The sequence below is a fragment of the Chrysemys picta genome, chromosome 6 (genome assembly GCF_011386835.1).
Source record: "Chrysemys picta bellii isolate R12L10 chromosome 6, ASM1138683v2, whole genome shotgun sequence".
Lineage (NCBI taxonomy): Eukaryota > Metazoa > Chordata > Testudines > Emydidae > Chrysemys > Chrysemys picta.
Window position 1 is genome coordinate 92,132,678 of NC_088796.1, and position 15,758 is coordinate 92,148,435.

At 42.5% G+C, this 15,758-nt stretch overlaps 1 protein-coding gene across 4 annotated transcripts in view; it reads left to right on the top strand.

The window, feature by feature from the left end:
- RFX3 (regulatory factor X3) overlaps nt 1-15,758 on the top strand; it is a 218,616-nt gene that overhangs the window by 129,570 nt on the left and 73,288 nt on the right. For all 4 annotated transcript variants that reach the window (XM_042850636.2, XM_065549356.1, XM_008166006.4 and 1 more), the window contains one exon: nt 3,334-3,431. In XM_042850636.2, the coding sequence (XP_042706570.1) occupies nt 3,334-3,431 (98 nt within the window). The remainder of the gene's footprint in view (nt 1-3,333; nt 3,432-15,758) is intronic.

A 15,758-nucleotide genomic window follows, 5' to 3' on the forward strand; every position in this document is an offset into this window, starting at 1 on the left:
ACATTTTTTTCCCTTCTCAGATTTCAGAATCATTCTTAGTATCTTCATTAGTCTGGATTGCTTTTGCTAGGCATCACAGAAAGAACATACACTGCAATATTCTTAGTCCATATTCATTTCTATAGTAGTCTCTAATATTGACCACGTGTGTTTGTTTTTCCATAGTAGCATCAAGTCTCTAATATTGACCCAGCAAGGAACTTTTTATTTTCTGAAGGCTTCATTGAGAGCTTACAACTCTGAAAAACTGATTTTCAGACTCCGGATGTCATTTCCAGCTGCCATGAACCTTCTAGTTACAACATTTTAAACTCTTAACAGGATTTCATTGCCTTTTTTAAATAAGTCAACATTAGGGTTACCATTCGTCCGGATTCCCCCGGACATGTCTGGCTTTTTGAGTTAAAAATAGCGTCCGGGGGGAATTTGTAAATGTCCGGACTTTCCCCCCCCCATGCAGAGCACGCGCGGCTAACAGGGCAGCCAGCCAGATGGTACCACTTACATGGGGCTCCGACAGCCAGAGAGAGCCCCTCCTCCTCTCCCCTGCAGCAGAGATCACTCCCTCCCTCCCTGCATTCGCAGATCGCCTCCGGCAGTCTGGAGCTCCTCCCCCACTGCTGCCCAGCGTGCCGGGACGAACAGCTCAGGCCGTTCCTGAGCAAGCTCACAGAGACATTAGGCGAAGGCCAACAACAAGGGAGCCAGGGGGTCGGAGAAGGGGCAGGGAGGTTTTGGAAGGGGCAGTCAAGAGATGGGGAGGGGTCGGGAGTTCAGGGGGGGCTTTCTGGTGGGGGTGTAGATAAGGTTTTGGGCAGGCAGGGTACAGGTAGGGGGTAGGGTTTTGGGGGGCAGTTAGGGTGGGGGGGGTCTTAGGAGGGGGAAATTAGGGGACAAGGAACAGGGAGGCTTAGGTAGGGGGTGGGGTTCTGGAGGGCAGTTATGAGCAGGGGTCCCAGGAGGGGGCAGTCAGGGGACAAGGAGCGGGGGGAGGGTTGGGGGTTCTGGGGAGGGGGAAGTGGGAGGGGCAGGGGTGGGGCGGGGCTAGGGCAGGGCTCCTCCCATCCTCTTTTTTACTTGCTGAAATATGGTAACCCTAGTCAACATACATCCTCCCACCTTTACTCTGAAGCATGCTCTCTGGCAAGGTGGCTGAGTAGGTGGAGCATTATCTGTTGCTTTTTATTCATACTGCTGCAAGGATTTTTATGCTTCAGCATATTGAATTAATAAACAAGCTGTAGGAGTGCAAGAATGTATACATTTTTTTTAAAGTCCTAACTATTTATCCTTCTACAATTTTTTTTATTTAAAATATGGATGAAACTATGGAACTTGTCTCTCTCCTTAAATCTCAGATTACAGAACTTGTTTATATGATTCACACAGGGAGAAAAAAAATCCTTAAAACCAGACTTTATTCATCAAAACTATTATAATCTTCTGTCACTTATCATGTGAAACACAACAAAACACACGTTCCACATTTCAGCCACTTTTTGCAAATTTTGATGGCTTATGAAACATATTGGCACGTTTGAAGGTTGAAAAGTGTGCTTTCAGGACTGACTCAAAGCTGGTTGAAATTACTCTCATAGACTTCAATGGGCTTTGGATCAGATTCCACCAATGCTTGTAGAGCAATTATGATTTGGGTTAACAATTTAGGATAAGACAGAGGGCACAGGCGTTCAAGGAGGATGAAAACATCACTAGGTTTGATTACTCTTGAACAGAGATTTTTGTGTGATGCAATAATTTGTATGGCCTCTTTTCATGCACAAAATCTGCTTTGAAGTCAAGTAACAAGATGATCTTTCTTGGATTAAATAGTGGTCTCATCATTTCACTTCTTTACTGAGTCTCCCTTTTATAAGGCCAGAGATTAGTTGGAGAGTAAACGTATGTAGCCTTGTCTTGTCGTACTGTTAAGAAATCATCTTTACCACTTGATTAAGATTTTTGGAAAAATAACAGGTCAGGTACTCTTTCCAAAAGAACAGGCTGTGCAAGAGCAGTACTGTCTTTGTATAAATGGTTCACAAAGGAAATATTTCACAAAACTTCTGGTGGTAAGCACTAATTAATCTAACCTTCAAAAAGGGTCATGTCAAAAACCTCCATTTTTCTATCAAACTTTAGCAGCAGTATTAAAGTTTGGGATTGTTTTCAGAATCTAGGCTTTATAGTCCATATGGGGAAGAGTTTCTATAAATCTGTCACAAAATCTCTTTTCTAAATGAATGAGTCAGTACCAGAAAAGAGAGTAGAAAAAATCTGTTATAGTCAGAATTTTGCAGAGGTAGTCAGGATGATAGAAATGTTCTAATTGAGAAGTTCTCAAAGAGTCCTTCCTGATGAGCCACAGAATGAAATGAGAACCATGCTAGAGGGGGATTGGAGTGTTGGGAGGCCTTAAGGCATATTCTACCAGGTCCAAGGCTGCCTGACAACAGCATGTCTAAGAAATATTTCTGTCACTGAGATAGGGAAGGTTGCTATCTGAAGTTCAATTCATAAATTTATGCAACATTACTTTTTTGACTTGGCTTTCAGATATAGGGTGGAATTGTGTTCTGAGCCTACTGAAGTAGGTGACACCTGGGGCAGTGGAGTGCAAAGGTGGGTTTAAGTGGGGAAACTCTGTTTTCAATACTCAGAGAAAGGCTTTATCTGTACTGGGGGTTTTGCTATAGTTACACCACTTCAACAGCATTCACGTAAAGAGTGATGCACACGGATGCAGCTTACCTCAATTAGAAACTCAGGTATATCACACTAATGCAAGCCAGTTTTTACACCAGTGCATCACATCTATACTAGGGATTTATACCAGCCCAGCTACATCAGTATAGCTGCACTGGAGCAAAAATCTAGGGTAGACAAGGCCAGAGGAAACTTACTTACCTAGGAAATGTAATTCTTAGAATAGATGAACAGCATCGATCCACACTTCTCATCCACCTTCCCTAGTTCTCTTGAGAGTAGATTATGATTTAAATAGAAAGGAACTGGAGTGAGTTCCAGGAGGCTGCTGTTGTGAAGGAGCAAATGGTCCACTGTTTTCCAGGTGGTTCCGACTTTGGAACTGAGAGTACATGCACTCCCAAGAGTGTGGCTCTGAGATGTCAGTACTATAATGTGGTAATTGCAGTCCTATCCCACAGCTGTCACATTCTCTATTGTTTAATAACTGTTAGAACAGATATGTGCCCCAACTATTTCATATTGCTTAGTAACCATTAGAACCATTTAGCACTGGACATTCTTTTTGCAAAATACCATGTCCCATAAACTGCCTGGTGGTTTTTTGTCTTTGTTTTGTTTTTACAGGTACAGCAGGTGCAGACCGTGCAGCAGGTACAGCATGTCTACCCAGCACAGGTGCAGTATGTGGAGGGAAGTGACACGGTCTACACAAATGGAGCAATGTAAGTTTATTAATTGGAATTTCCATACTTGGCAGGATGTGTGGTTAAATACACATCTCTAATCTTACTGGTTTCAGTTTTTTAAGTGGATGAGAGAAATTGTCAGTGGTTAAAAGCTTGTTCCTTATAGTGTCATTTGAAATAATTCTTGGGAGAAAATAGGAGATGAATTCACATCATTTAAATATTTTTTGATAGAACTTTTGTCTTAAAATTAATACAGGTATATTTCTGCAACTGTTTTAGTTGGACCTACTTAACAATTACATCTACAGTATTCTGTCATATTATTTAACCTTTAGTTTTATGGGTAAGTTTAAATCCTAGCCATAGAAAGGGTTATCTAACTTTGCAATAAAGTGACCATACCGTAAAAAAAGACTCATGTTATGGGCCACGTCCCCTTCCAATTATAATCCTACTTGCAATTGCACTATCTACTTGTGGCAACTACAACAATTACTTGTGGAAAAGAAGTGATGTGTTTTTACTGTGTTTAATGAGATGTGTCCTTTCCCTTGCAGGAGGGAAATAAGAGTCACATTGTCTCAGTTAGCTCTACATGGTCCCCTTCTCCAGTTATCTTTCTCTTCCATCTGTGTTGTGGTGTGAGTGCATTTAGGAGCAAAGAGCACACAGAAGCATGTGTGGTATCAGCAAAGATTTATTTATTGATAATCCAGAAGTGACACAGCAGAATCAGCTTTACTTCCAGGTGTAGCGACTCTTCTGAAGTTAACTCTTTCAGTACCTTCCAGCACAACTTGATCTTCCTCTCTTCCTATGCCTAGTCCCTTCTCCCAGTGACCCACTGCACATACTGCCTTGCTGCTTGTTTTCCTTCTCTCTTGTACATACTACTCAACTAACTATTCTATTCTAGGCAGGGCTGGTAGCACTGCCTGTTATTAAGATTGCCCAACTCTTCCAATTATAAGGCCCTATTTTCAGTTTCTTATCAGTTTGCCAAACTTTGACCATTTGGGCTGGAATTTTGTGTGTTGGGTGTCTGCCTTGGGCCAAATTAGTCTGAAAAGTTTCAAGTAGAACAGTTCAGCTATTATACATTGTTTTGTCCATCTGAAAAAATTCTGGCTATCTTTCTTTTGAAACGCCCTAATGCCCCCATTCTTTGGAACACAGACTTGAAATTTCACAGGGGCAGCCTTTGTCTCAGGGATTTGCCTTTTGCCATGCCAGTGAACATCTGCCAAAATTTGGCCAAGTTATAATCCTTTGAAAAATTGAATTTCACACATGCTCAGAAGAGAGATCTTAGATTTTAGTAGCTACATTTCCCAAAGATTCTGTCTTCAGTGGTCATGCTGCAACCCAGGGCTGAACAGAACTCCCCCTGCAATTGCTGTTGTGGACTGCTACGGGGTATGCTGTATGTGAGACCAGAACTGAGAGCAAGGAGTCTCTTTCTCCTCTGCTCTCAGTGACTGTCTTGCTGGGCTCAAGCAGCATGGATGAAGAAGCTGCCTGATTTGAATGCAGAGGGAAGAAAAGCCAGCCTTGAGGAGGGGTGGCAGTGAGAGTAGATTGGGAAAAGGAGCCTGTGGGGTGGAAACTGGGACTGCAAGCTGGCTGTGGGAAAGAGGGAAACTGGGACTGGCTGAGCAAGGAGGCTGGGACTGGGGTCCAGGAGAGACTGGGACTGGCTGAGCCAGAGAGTGGGACTGGCTGGGCAAGACTACTGGAGCTGGGGGAGAGAGGGACTGGAAGTCAGTAGACAGGGAGGAGAAAGATCGGATGAAGAGCCAGGGGACCTGATTGGGATTGACTGGACAGTGAGACTGAGACAAGGGACTGGGGGGAGGCACCAAGGTTAGATGAGTAGCCTGGGGAAAGAGATTGCCATTTGGAGCCAGTGGGCACAGGGAGCATGGATGAACCACTAGAGGCCAGGACGGAGGCAGTTCAGATGAGGAGCCATGGTGGACAGGGAGGTCTGGGCCTAGCTGGGCAAAGAGACTGGGGACAAGGAGTTGGGAGTAGGGAGGAACTGGAAATGGATGGGCAAGGAGACTGGGACTGGAATGAGAAGCTTGAGCAGTGGAGACTGGGACTGGATAGGTAAGGGTAATGGGACTGGATAAGGAGCCAGAGGTGGGGAAGAAACAGGACTGGAACAGGGACAGTTTGGAGGGGATGGGGCAGAAGGGTTCATGCTTGGGGAAATGGGCAGAAGAGTCTGCCTGTTAAAGCACATTCTCCTCTGGAGCCTGGAATGGAACCCAAGATTCTTCTTTATGTCAGTGTAAATCCCAGTGTAGTTGTGGATGCGTCCCGTGCTCATGAGATCGTAGTCTTTTGAATAGCAGCGTCCCTTGGGACGGTTCATGCACCCTGTGCCTCCTTGTGCTCCCATGTGAGGGCATAAAAGTTAGACCAGCCATGTCCTTTCCATAGTTCCCTCTTACCATCTGTGGCAGTGAAATGGAATCCAGCGATGTCCAACCTGCTATTCCCTTTTCACAGATATAGTGCCAAACATTGTTTAAAGCTTCTCCAGTTGTCTTCCACATTTCCAAAGAACTTCAAATCTGGTGGGGCTTTTGTATAAGAGGCTGGCCAAGACAGCAAAATCTGCTGTGGATCTTTTGTAGTAGGAGGCCAAACCTAGGAAACTGTGCACTTCGGTTACATACCAAGATACAGGCCATGCTCTGACATATCCACCTTCTCTGGATCTGGGCCTGCTCCCTCCATAGAGATCATGTGCCCCAAATATATCACCTTGCTAAAGAAAAAGCTGACACTTAGTGGCCTTAACTTTCAGCTTGACACCTTTCAACTTCTTGAGTACTGATTTCAGTTTCTGCAAATGTTCTTCCAAAGTTCGGCCTATCACAGTGATCTCATCCTGGTACATTTGGTAGGATGTTCTCTGCAAGTCCGCTGACACGATATCCATGAGCCTCTGGAATGTACCTAGCACATTACACAGACCAAATGGCAGCATGTTGAGCTCAATAAGTCCCTGCTTGGTGCACAATGCTGTTTTAGCGTTATCTTCTGGATACACCTACATTGGCCAATACCCAGGTCAAGGGTGGAGAACCATCAGTCTTTAACCAGGCGATCCAATGTGTTGTCAGTGTGGAGCAAGGGATAGGCATCTTTAATAGTTGCATCATTCAGTCTCTGATAATCCTTACAGACCCACACACCTCCATGTTTCTTCTACACCAACATCACGGGAGCAGCCCACAGGCTCACAGAGGGCCTAATGAGCCCACTCTCCTCCATTTCTTGCGAGCCATTGCTTGAACTCCTGCTGAAAATGGATGGGGATCCTTCCACATGTTTGTTTGATAGGTCTGGCATTCCCAGAACTGATCCAATACTTTATTAACCCAGAGCATCCCAGATGGTGGGTCACCATGACTAAATATAATTGCATATTCTAACAAAACTTCCTGTACTGTTCACATCTGTTCAAGCTTCAGACTGTTGTTTAAACTTGAACTCAAGCCCTAACTTTTCTGCACCTCACTGGGCCTTTCCTCCTAGCCCTTTGTTGCCTTGTCCCTGGTCCGGTTTCAACTTCCTCACATCAGCTGGGTTCTTGGTTTTGTGATCTTCCTGCAGGACCAGCACGCCCCTCTTTAGTGTGCCAATCACCATACCCTGATAAACGACCAGTGGCTTTGTTGACACGTTGGCTGCCCACACCAGGATCTGCCACATCAGCTTCTACCAATCGAGTGTCCAGTGAGGAGCTCCAGCCTATTTGAAGGTTAGGGCTCAATCAGACCACCTTCATCATCTTGGCACCAACCCTTTGATCTGCCTGGGATAATCATCTCAATTTTAGAGGCTCCATCAGATTTTTTTCCACCACCGCTCCACGCACTTCCACATGGCCATCTGTAGTGAACAGGGAAAATCACCTTCCCAACAGAGAATGGGAACAGCTGGTGAAATTCACAGTAGTGTGGTATTTCTTCAGGAAGTCGGTCCCAATCAGGCATACTGAGTGCCATCTTTTACCAAGAGGAATTCACAAGTTAGTTGTAAAGCCTGGAGGTTGACGACTGTGTGCCACATTCCCAGAACTCGAAGCATTACTCTGTTATCCACCCTGACAGCTAATTTACAGGTTTGATGACTCCTCTCAGTCACAGTGGTATGTGCAATGGTTACCTGGACATCGGAGTCTAGGAGAGATTGGCACTGTATTTCTCCGATTTCCCCTTCCAGATAGTATCTAGCCCTACTGCACCAGCAATCACCACCTTCTTCCTTGGAATTTTTTTCAGTAGCAATGTCCTGTGCTTCCTTGTGCTCCCGTACAAGAACATAAAGGGCACAGCAGCCACAACTCTCCCACAATTCCCTCTTACCACCTGTGGCAGCAAGGCGGAACTTAGATTGTGTCTGATCTCTGCTGCCAGCTGTCAAATATACCTCCCCCACTATTAAGGCTTACTCTACCAGAGCTCAAGCAACACCCTTGGCCTGTTTCAGAAATGTTCCAGTATCTGAACTCTGCCAGGCTGCTAGGTGGAGCAGTCTGCTCACATTTGTAAAGCACTGTGCACTGCACTTGGCTGGAGATCCAATACCAGATTCAGGAGAGCAGTACTCCCATCCTTGTTTGACTAATGCATCTGGTGCTCTTCATGCCTGCCATCCTGAAGAGGATGCTCTGTGTCAGCCATCTACAGTGGAATCCATGATGACACATATACAAAGAAAGAATGGTTAGTTAATCTATAGAAACCGTGTTTCTTTGAGATATTGTAGTCAGTGTGGATCCCCCCAACCCATCCTTCTTCCCTGCATTAAGAGTCCTCAGAGAACATGGGCTTCAAAACAGGGGAACTCTTTTTTAATTACTCAATTTTCACGAGTCCAAAGTTTTCTTAAATGCTATGTGTCCGGTGGACTTTAAAACATTTATCTTTCCATGAGTAAGGAATATTGGTTTGAATACTGGATTCTGCAGTGTTTGTCTCCTTGTACAAAAACTGTATTGCTGTTTATGCTTACATATTTGTTTTCACTTCTTAACACATTTTGGAAGTGTCTGTGTCATCAGTAATATGTAGGCTGTATGGTTTGTCAACATTATTCTTTAATGTCACAACGGAATTTCTACATGTATTATATTATGCAACCCTGTTTTAGTGTAAGTTTTCTCTTATATAGTTATTCTTGTTGCAGATATATTTTATGTAATTATTCTATATATAGAATATACATGGAGTGGATTTACCATAATTAACTTCTGGAGAAAAGCAAATACTTACCTGTAATTTTTGTTCTCTGATCAAACTGATCCTGGCCTTCTACCCTTTCTTTAGACTTTTATGCGTTTTCTTTAGTTAAAGAGAAATTTGATAGTTGGAAGCAATGACATTCTATTAGTCTATCCAACCTCAAGCCATGTGATCTGTTTCTCTTCCAATAGCTTAGAGAGTCTATGCTGGAGAAATCGCCACCCCTTGTGTGTTTGAGAATGTTGCTCTCTACCAGCAAGAATGGGGGACCTCTGTCTGTGTGGATCTGCTGGCTATACTTTGCATATGGTGGGGCTATGGAGGCTATTGCAGCCCATGAACTTCACTATTTCCTGTCCATATCTTGGGAATGAAGGATTCTGTTCAGTGTAGCTCCCAAGGAGCGCCCTGCATAAAACCTGTTTGTTCAGGCTTTATGCTGGGACATGGGACTCATGGGATTCATGCCAAAATGTAAAAGAAAGTTGTGATACAGTTGCTATGGGAGCCATAACTTTGAATTTCTTGACTCTTTTGCAGGTGAATTACCACCTGTGCACATTAACATAACATTTATATTAGACACATTAGAGAGTGTCTATAGTAATTGTAGAAAATTAGCGTTCCCCAGTATACTACTAGAACATCTTAAATGTAAATTTATATTTGTCGTCTTTATTTTCTATATCCTCTAATACCCTCTGGTGCATAAGGCACCCACTAGTTTCTGCCATTTATTTCAGTCTTGTGCTGGTCTATTCAGGCTTCTGGGTGTCACATTAATGGATTTGGCTTCTTGCTCTGTTGTTCTGCATAATTTTTCTCTACGTCACCCTCTTTTTCTCTGTTCATGTTGTCTCCATATTATCATTTGATGTGGAAATTGTGTTGGTGGCATCCTTAAAGTGTGTCCTGAAAAGGTCCATCTTCCTCTTCATACCATGTTTAATGCTTCAGATTGGTCTGCTCTTCTTAGAATTTCTGATGTTGCAAGAAACTCCTCTTCCCAGTGAATTCTGAAAATCTTTTGCAGGCATTAACTTTGGAATGGGTTGATCTTCTTATCAATTTTTATTGTAGATTTCCATGACACTGCTTCATGAATGAGGACAGACATGATGCCAGTGCTAAAAATTCATATTTTGTGTTAGTGCCAATCATGCTACTTTTCCAAATCTTTTCAAATTTATGTAAGTTGTGCTGCTTTTGATATTCATTGCTTGATATATGGCATAGTGTCACCATCACTGCACATCTCAGGTAAAATAACTTACTTCTGGTGTTTCTTCGTTGTTTTCTCCATCTACTTTGATGGTTGCTTTTGGGGTGTTTGATGGCCATATATTTTTGTCATTCCCTTGCTGATGAACAAGCTAACTTGTTTTGTTGTCTGTGCCAAAAGCTGGGTCTTTTCTTCCATTAAATGATATGTTGACTAATCAGGACAATGTCATTGTCAAAAGCAAAGTCAAATTGTGCCTTATAATTTGTCCATAAAATTTGCTGCTTATCTTCTGTGGTTACTTTCCTTATGACCTAGTCAGTGACCAATGCAAACAATAGTGGGGACATAATATAGCTTTGCCTTACTCCAGTTGTTGTCACTACAGAGCATTGATTGATTTTTGTCACCATCTTTGACTACACTTTCAAGATTATCATATAGGTCTGCGATTTTAATCATTTTTGCCTGTATTCCCTCGTATGCCATAATTTTCCAAAGACTGTCTCTGTGTACACTGTCAGAAACCTTCTGGAAATTTATAAAATTTATCACAAGAGGGGCTTGCCATTCTACAGTTTGTTCTGTAATATGTCTGAGAACAACAGTATGGTCTGCACATTATCTCAGTGGTCTAAAACCTGCTTGTTCTTCTATAAGTTGGAGATCTATATGTTTCTTAAAATGTTCCAGGATGATGTTGCACATGATTTTCCTAGACACTGAAAGTAATATAATTTCTCCCCAGTTATTGTAGTTGGTAAAGTCGCATTTCTTTGGCAATTTTACAATAAGGCCCCTCTTCCATTGGGCTGTTTCATAACTTTCTTTAAGCATCTCTCTGGTAATGTTATTCTCTCCAGCTATTTTCCCATTTTTAAGTTTACTGATGGGTTTTCTAACTTATTCAATTGTAATGTCTTCTAAATCAATATCAAGCTCTGGTGGTAGGTCTTCATTATGTATTTCTAATAGGTCACTTGGACTTGGTCTATTTAAAACATCCTGAAAATGTTCTGCTCATCTTTTCCTTTGTTCTTGTTCTGTACTAAGAGTCTTTCCATTTGTATCTTTAATAGGGCCTCCAATACTGCTAGAGTTTCCTATTAGTGTTTGGTTGTTTTATACAAAGTAGTAATTCATCTTTGGCTGGCATCTTCAGCCTCTTGACAGATTCTATCAATAAATGCCTTTTTATCTCTTCTAGCACTCCTTTTTATCTTTCTGTCTAGAGCTCTGTATTCTTCTTGCTACTTGCTTGTCTCTTCTTGTTTTAGCATTTGTAAGTTTTTGCTTTACACTTCTTTTTTCCACTGTTTCCCAAGTGCATCACTAGACCATCCATACCTTTTAAATTTCATTGCTATTAAGACTGTCTTTGCACTTTCTAGATAGCATTCTCTGATATCTTCCCACATAGTATCAGTGTCTTTGTTTTCTTCAGTTTGACTGCATGAGAACACTGAACTGGTTCTTCAGTTCAAGCTGAAAAGCACTTTTGTGTCTGGATCTTCTAATTTTGCACTCTTGATTCATGGCCTTTTTTTTAACCTTCTTCATCTTCTTTAACTTGATCTTCAATTTAGTGATACATAGATTATGGACACTTCCCATGTCTGTTCCCCTGTATGCATGTACATCTGCCAGTGAGCTGCAAAACTTCCCTGAAATTCAGAAGCAATGTATCTGGTTCTTTGTAGTACCATCGGGGGAGTTCCGTGTCACTTTATGGATTTCATTATGTGGAAAGGTAGTGTTGCTCCACTTATCACTAGGTGATTCACACTGCAACTTTCTACTAGTTGTTCACCATTTTGATTCATGTCCAAATCCCTGCCACACTTGCCCAGAACTTTATCCAACCAATTATTGTTACTTTCAACCTTTACATTAAAATCATGCATAGTCACTATAATATAATATTTGAGAACTTTGGTTAACACATCCTATAAAAAATCATAAAAAGCAATTTTTTTCTTTTCCAGACTTTTCCTGGTTTGGTGCATAACATTGTATGACTGTTAGTTTGAAGAATCTAGTCTGAAAACAAGTTCCAATAACTCCTTAATTTAATGATTCCCACTCGCTTAGGGCCTGCTCAGTTTTTTTCAACTTTAGAATTTCTATGCCAGCTTCATGGCTATCATCTGCTTTCCTACAGTAGATTATGATCTTATTTGTTTCTCTGAAATATAATTTATTTGAACTTGTCCACCTACAGTCACTGATAACAAGGACATCAAGATGATATCTGTCCTTTTTTTTCTTACTTTTTTTTAGCAGTTTTAGTAGTTTCATATATTAGTCTGACATTCCAAAATCTGATTTTCATCACTGATCTGATTTTGACCCAAGGTGCTTTTCAGGATATAGGCGTCCATCTGGCTTTGACCAATGCCTATCATATTCTTCCCATGAAGCTGATGTCTTTTTGGAGCCTGTGACACACAAATATGGCTGCTGGTGTTCATTTCTGTACTATATTTGTTTTATGTGATGGGGTTACCAGCTCCATGCACAATCCTAGGTCCACAGCTCCTTATTCATTATTTGGAACTATCCATATTTTTATTTACATCCACCATACTATATAGCTCAATGAAAAGTCCCTTCAGAAATGTTTATGTACTGTGTAAGGCTAACCTACATTTCAAAAATATAAGTGTAACTTCTGACAAACATTTCTGCCTGCTCAGACTGGATAGTCCACAAAAAAGTCTGATGAGTAATTCTGAGTTTTATATTTATGCACCTTTATTTCTTATGTGGAATAGAACTACAGAAAAATTAATAGGATTGCAAAGAAAGTCATTTTCCTCATTTTAAACACAGAAGTATTGTGTACTACCCCTTTACGGTCACTGTAATATGTGCGAATATTTCTAATTTTTATATAAAGGTTCAAACAAAAAAAAAAACTTGAGTGCACATTCTCAAGTTCAGATTCTTAACCAGCTTCAAAACTGTCTAATTAGATGGCTGACTTTTTTTCTTCTTCTTCTTCTTTTTTTAAGTAAAACATGACATAACAGGAAGAAAATTCATTGCAAAGGAAAAAATATTTTTGAAGAAGACAATATAAGTAAACTCTAAAACTAAAAACAACCCCTGCATACAAACATAAATACAAGATGGTGATCACCTACTGAATTAGTAGTTCAAAGAAAATTCAGGGTCACGTAGAGTTAGGGTACTGGCTAAGGCATGATGGGATGGCAGGAGCACTAATTTATAGAAGTCAACAGATCAGAGTCTTGACATTTACATAAAACCTAATAATAGAGTCTGCTGGAAATAAATCACTCTCTGTGTGCGCATACACGCAGTCTAAACTTAAGGGAGAACAATAACAAGATTTACCCTTTCTGTATCAGTGCATTTATTCGTGATTATTATATACATTTTCCCAAAAAAGCATTACAGTGGAAATTGAAGAATTTTTTTTTTAAATAAGCGTAGTAACAGTATGTAGGTGCCCATAGTCAGTTGTTAGAAATTCAGTTGTGCAACTTTGAATTTATTTCAGTAATAGTATTACAGTAGTGCCTAGATTTACTGAATTCACAATTGGATATCTGCTTTCTGTTTTGACGTGCTACAAACTCAGTCATTCTGTAAAACAAATTTTTTTTATCCCCTGAAGTTTTATTTCTACTAGTATTAATTTTTTTTGAAAAATTCTAGAGGAAAATGGTACATAAACAGTAAAATATAACAGGGCATGCACAGAACTGGCATGCCTGGTGATGCACAAGATTGAATGCTTCCAGCTCTCAAGAAGAGGTGTTATTAAAGAGTAGAACGCACATCCAGGAACTCCCTCCCCACCAAATATTTTTTCACGGGTTTTTTTTGTCTGTTTGTTTTCCGTATGATGTGCAGGCTTCTTAGATTGGTGGTGAATTCTCATGGCTGTTTTTAAACTTTTGAAATAATAATAATAATAAAAATTCCTAGTTCTTATGTAGCGCTTTTCATGTATAGATCTCAATAGACTTTACAAAGGAGGTTGGAATCATTTAAAAAAAAATGTTAAAAGCTACTGTAGAAGCTCCACCCTCTCATGACAATAATAGTATAGCACCAGGATATAAAAGCATTAAAAAATTTGAAAGTGAAGCTTCATAGCTTCTAAAGTGGCTCTGAACGACAAGGGAGAATCCCGAGGGAGTTCATGATGGCCACAGTGTAAAGGTAATTGAAACTAACAAGTTCTGGTCTGTGCTATTATCATGGCCTCATGTATTCTGTGATTCTGCCATTGTTTAAAAGCTAATAGATTGTAGAATCTAGAGAAGGATAAATTATCACTGAGCCGTTGCTCTGCTGATTTGTTAATAAATCAAGTGTAAGTCTTTATTGTTTTTTTTTTAAAAGAATAATGTACTGTCATGGCCTGTAATGCACTGCTCAGCAGCTGACCTGGGATCTATTTCTGGTTCCAGTCTCTTAGACTGTTTTGTTAAGTCAGAATGCTCAACCCCTTGAGAGGAAAGGGGAACGTTCTGTCTTATCCATGTGGACTCTTCTGAATAATTATAGAGTAGTGTTGACAAAGTGCATAGAAAGTCTTGCCCAGGCCTTGTTGTCCAGAAGGATAGTAATTTTGGATGCCCTTATGCTGTGGTGTCTGGTTTCATGGTTTAATGTAGGCAGCATACACTGTCATCCAATTAATTCACCCTTCTGGAGAAAGCTGGAGGGCAGGAGGCAGCAGCCAGAGAGATCTGGCACAACTGGGACTAGGGTTGCCAACTTTCTAATTGCACAAAACTGAACACCCCTGCCCCACCCCCTTCCCTGCCCCTTCTCCGAGGCCCCGCCCCTTCCCCTGCTCCTTTTCTGGGGCCCCGCTCCCCACTCGCTCCATCTCCCCTCCCTCCGTTGCACACTCTATCCCACCCTCGCTCAGTTTCACTGGGTTGGGGCAGGGGTTTGGAGTGCAGGGGGGGGGGGAGATGAGGGCTCTGGTTGGGGCAGGGATGAGGGGTTGGGGTATGAGAGAAAAGTTCGGGCTGGGGTAGAGGGTTGGAATGAGGGGGGTTATGGGCTCTGGATTGGGGGTGTGGACTCTGGATGGGGCCAGAAATGAGGTGTTAAGGGTGTAGGACAGAGCTTTGGGCTGGGGCAGGGGTTGGGGTGCAGGGGGGGTGCGGGCTCTGGGGTGGGACTGGGGATGAGGTGTTAGGTGTGCAGGAGGGGGCTCCGGGCTGGGGCCGAGGGGTTTGGAGTGCGGAGAGGGGTGTGGGCTCTGGCTGGGGGTTGGGGCTGAGGGGTTTCAGGTGCAGCAGGGGGCTCAGGGCTGGAACAGGGGTTTGGGGTGCTGGAGGGGCTGCAGGGTCCCAGCATCGCTTACCGCAGCTCCCAGGAAGTGGCTGCCAGCTCCCTGCGGCCCCTAGGTGCATGGGTGGCCAGGGAGGTGCCGCATGCTGCCCTCACGCGCCTGCAGGCGCCACCCCCGCAGCTCCCAATGGGAGCCGGTGCTCGGGGCGGGGGCAGGGTGCAGAGCCCTCCTGGCCGCCCATGTGCCTAGGGGCCGCAGGGGCCTGGTGGCTGCTTCTGGGAGCCACACGGAGCCAGGGCAGGTAGGGAGCCCCTGCTGCACCACCGACTGGACTTTTAACGGCCTGGTCAGCAGTGCCAACTGGAGCCGCCAGGGTCCCTTTTCACCTGTGCGTTCCGGTCAAAAATCGGACGCCTGGCAATCCTAGTAGGGACAGAGACAACGTAAAATATGAGGTGCACAGCTGCAGGGAAATGGTGAATTCTGTGACAAAAAAGCTGAATTCCATGGCAACTTGGGAAAATGCCAAATTGCTCAGCCACAGAATTTCAAAGTGGCTCTGATTAAGATGATTGGGGCAGGTCACACTT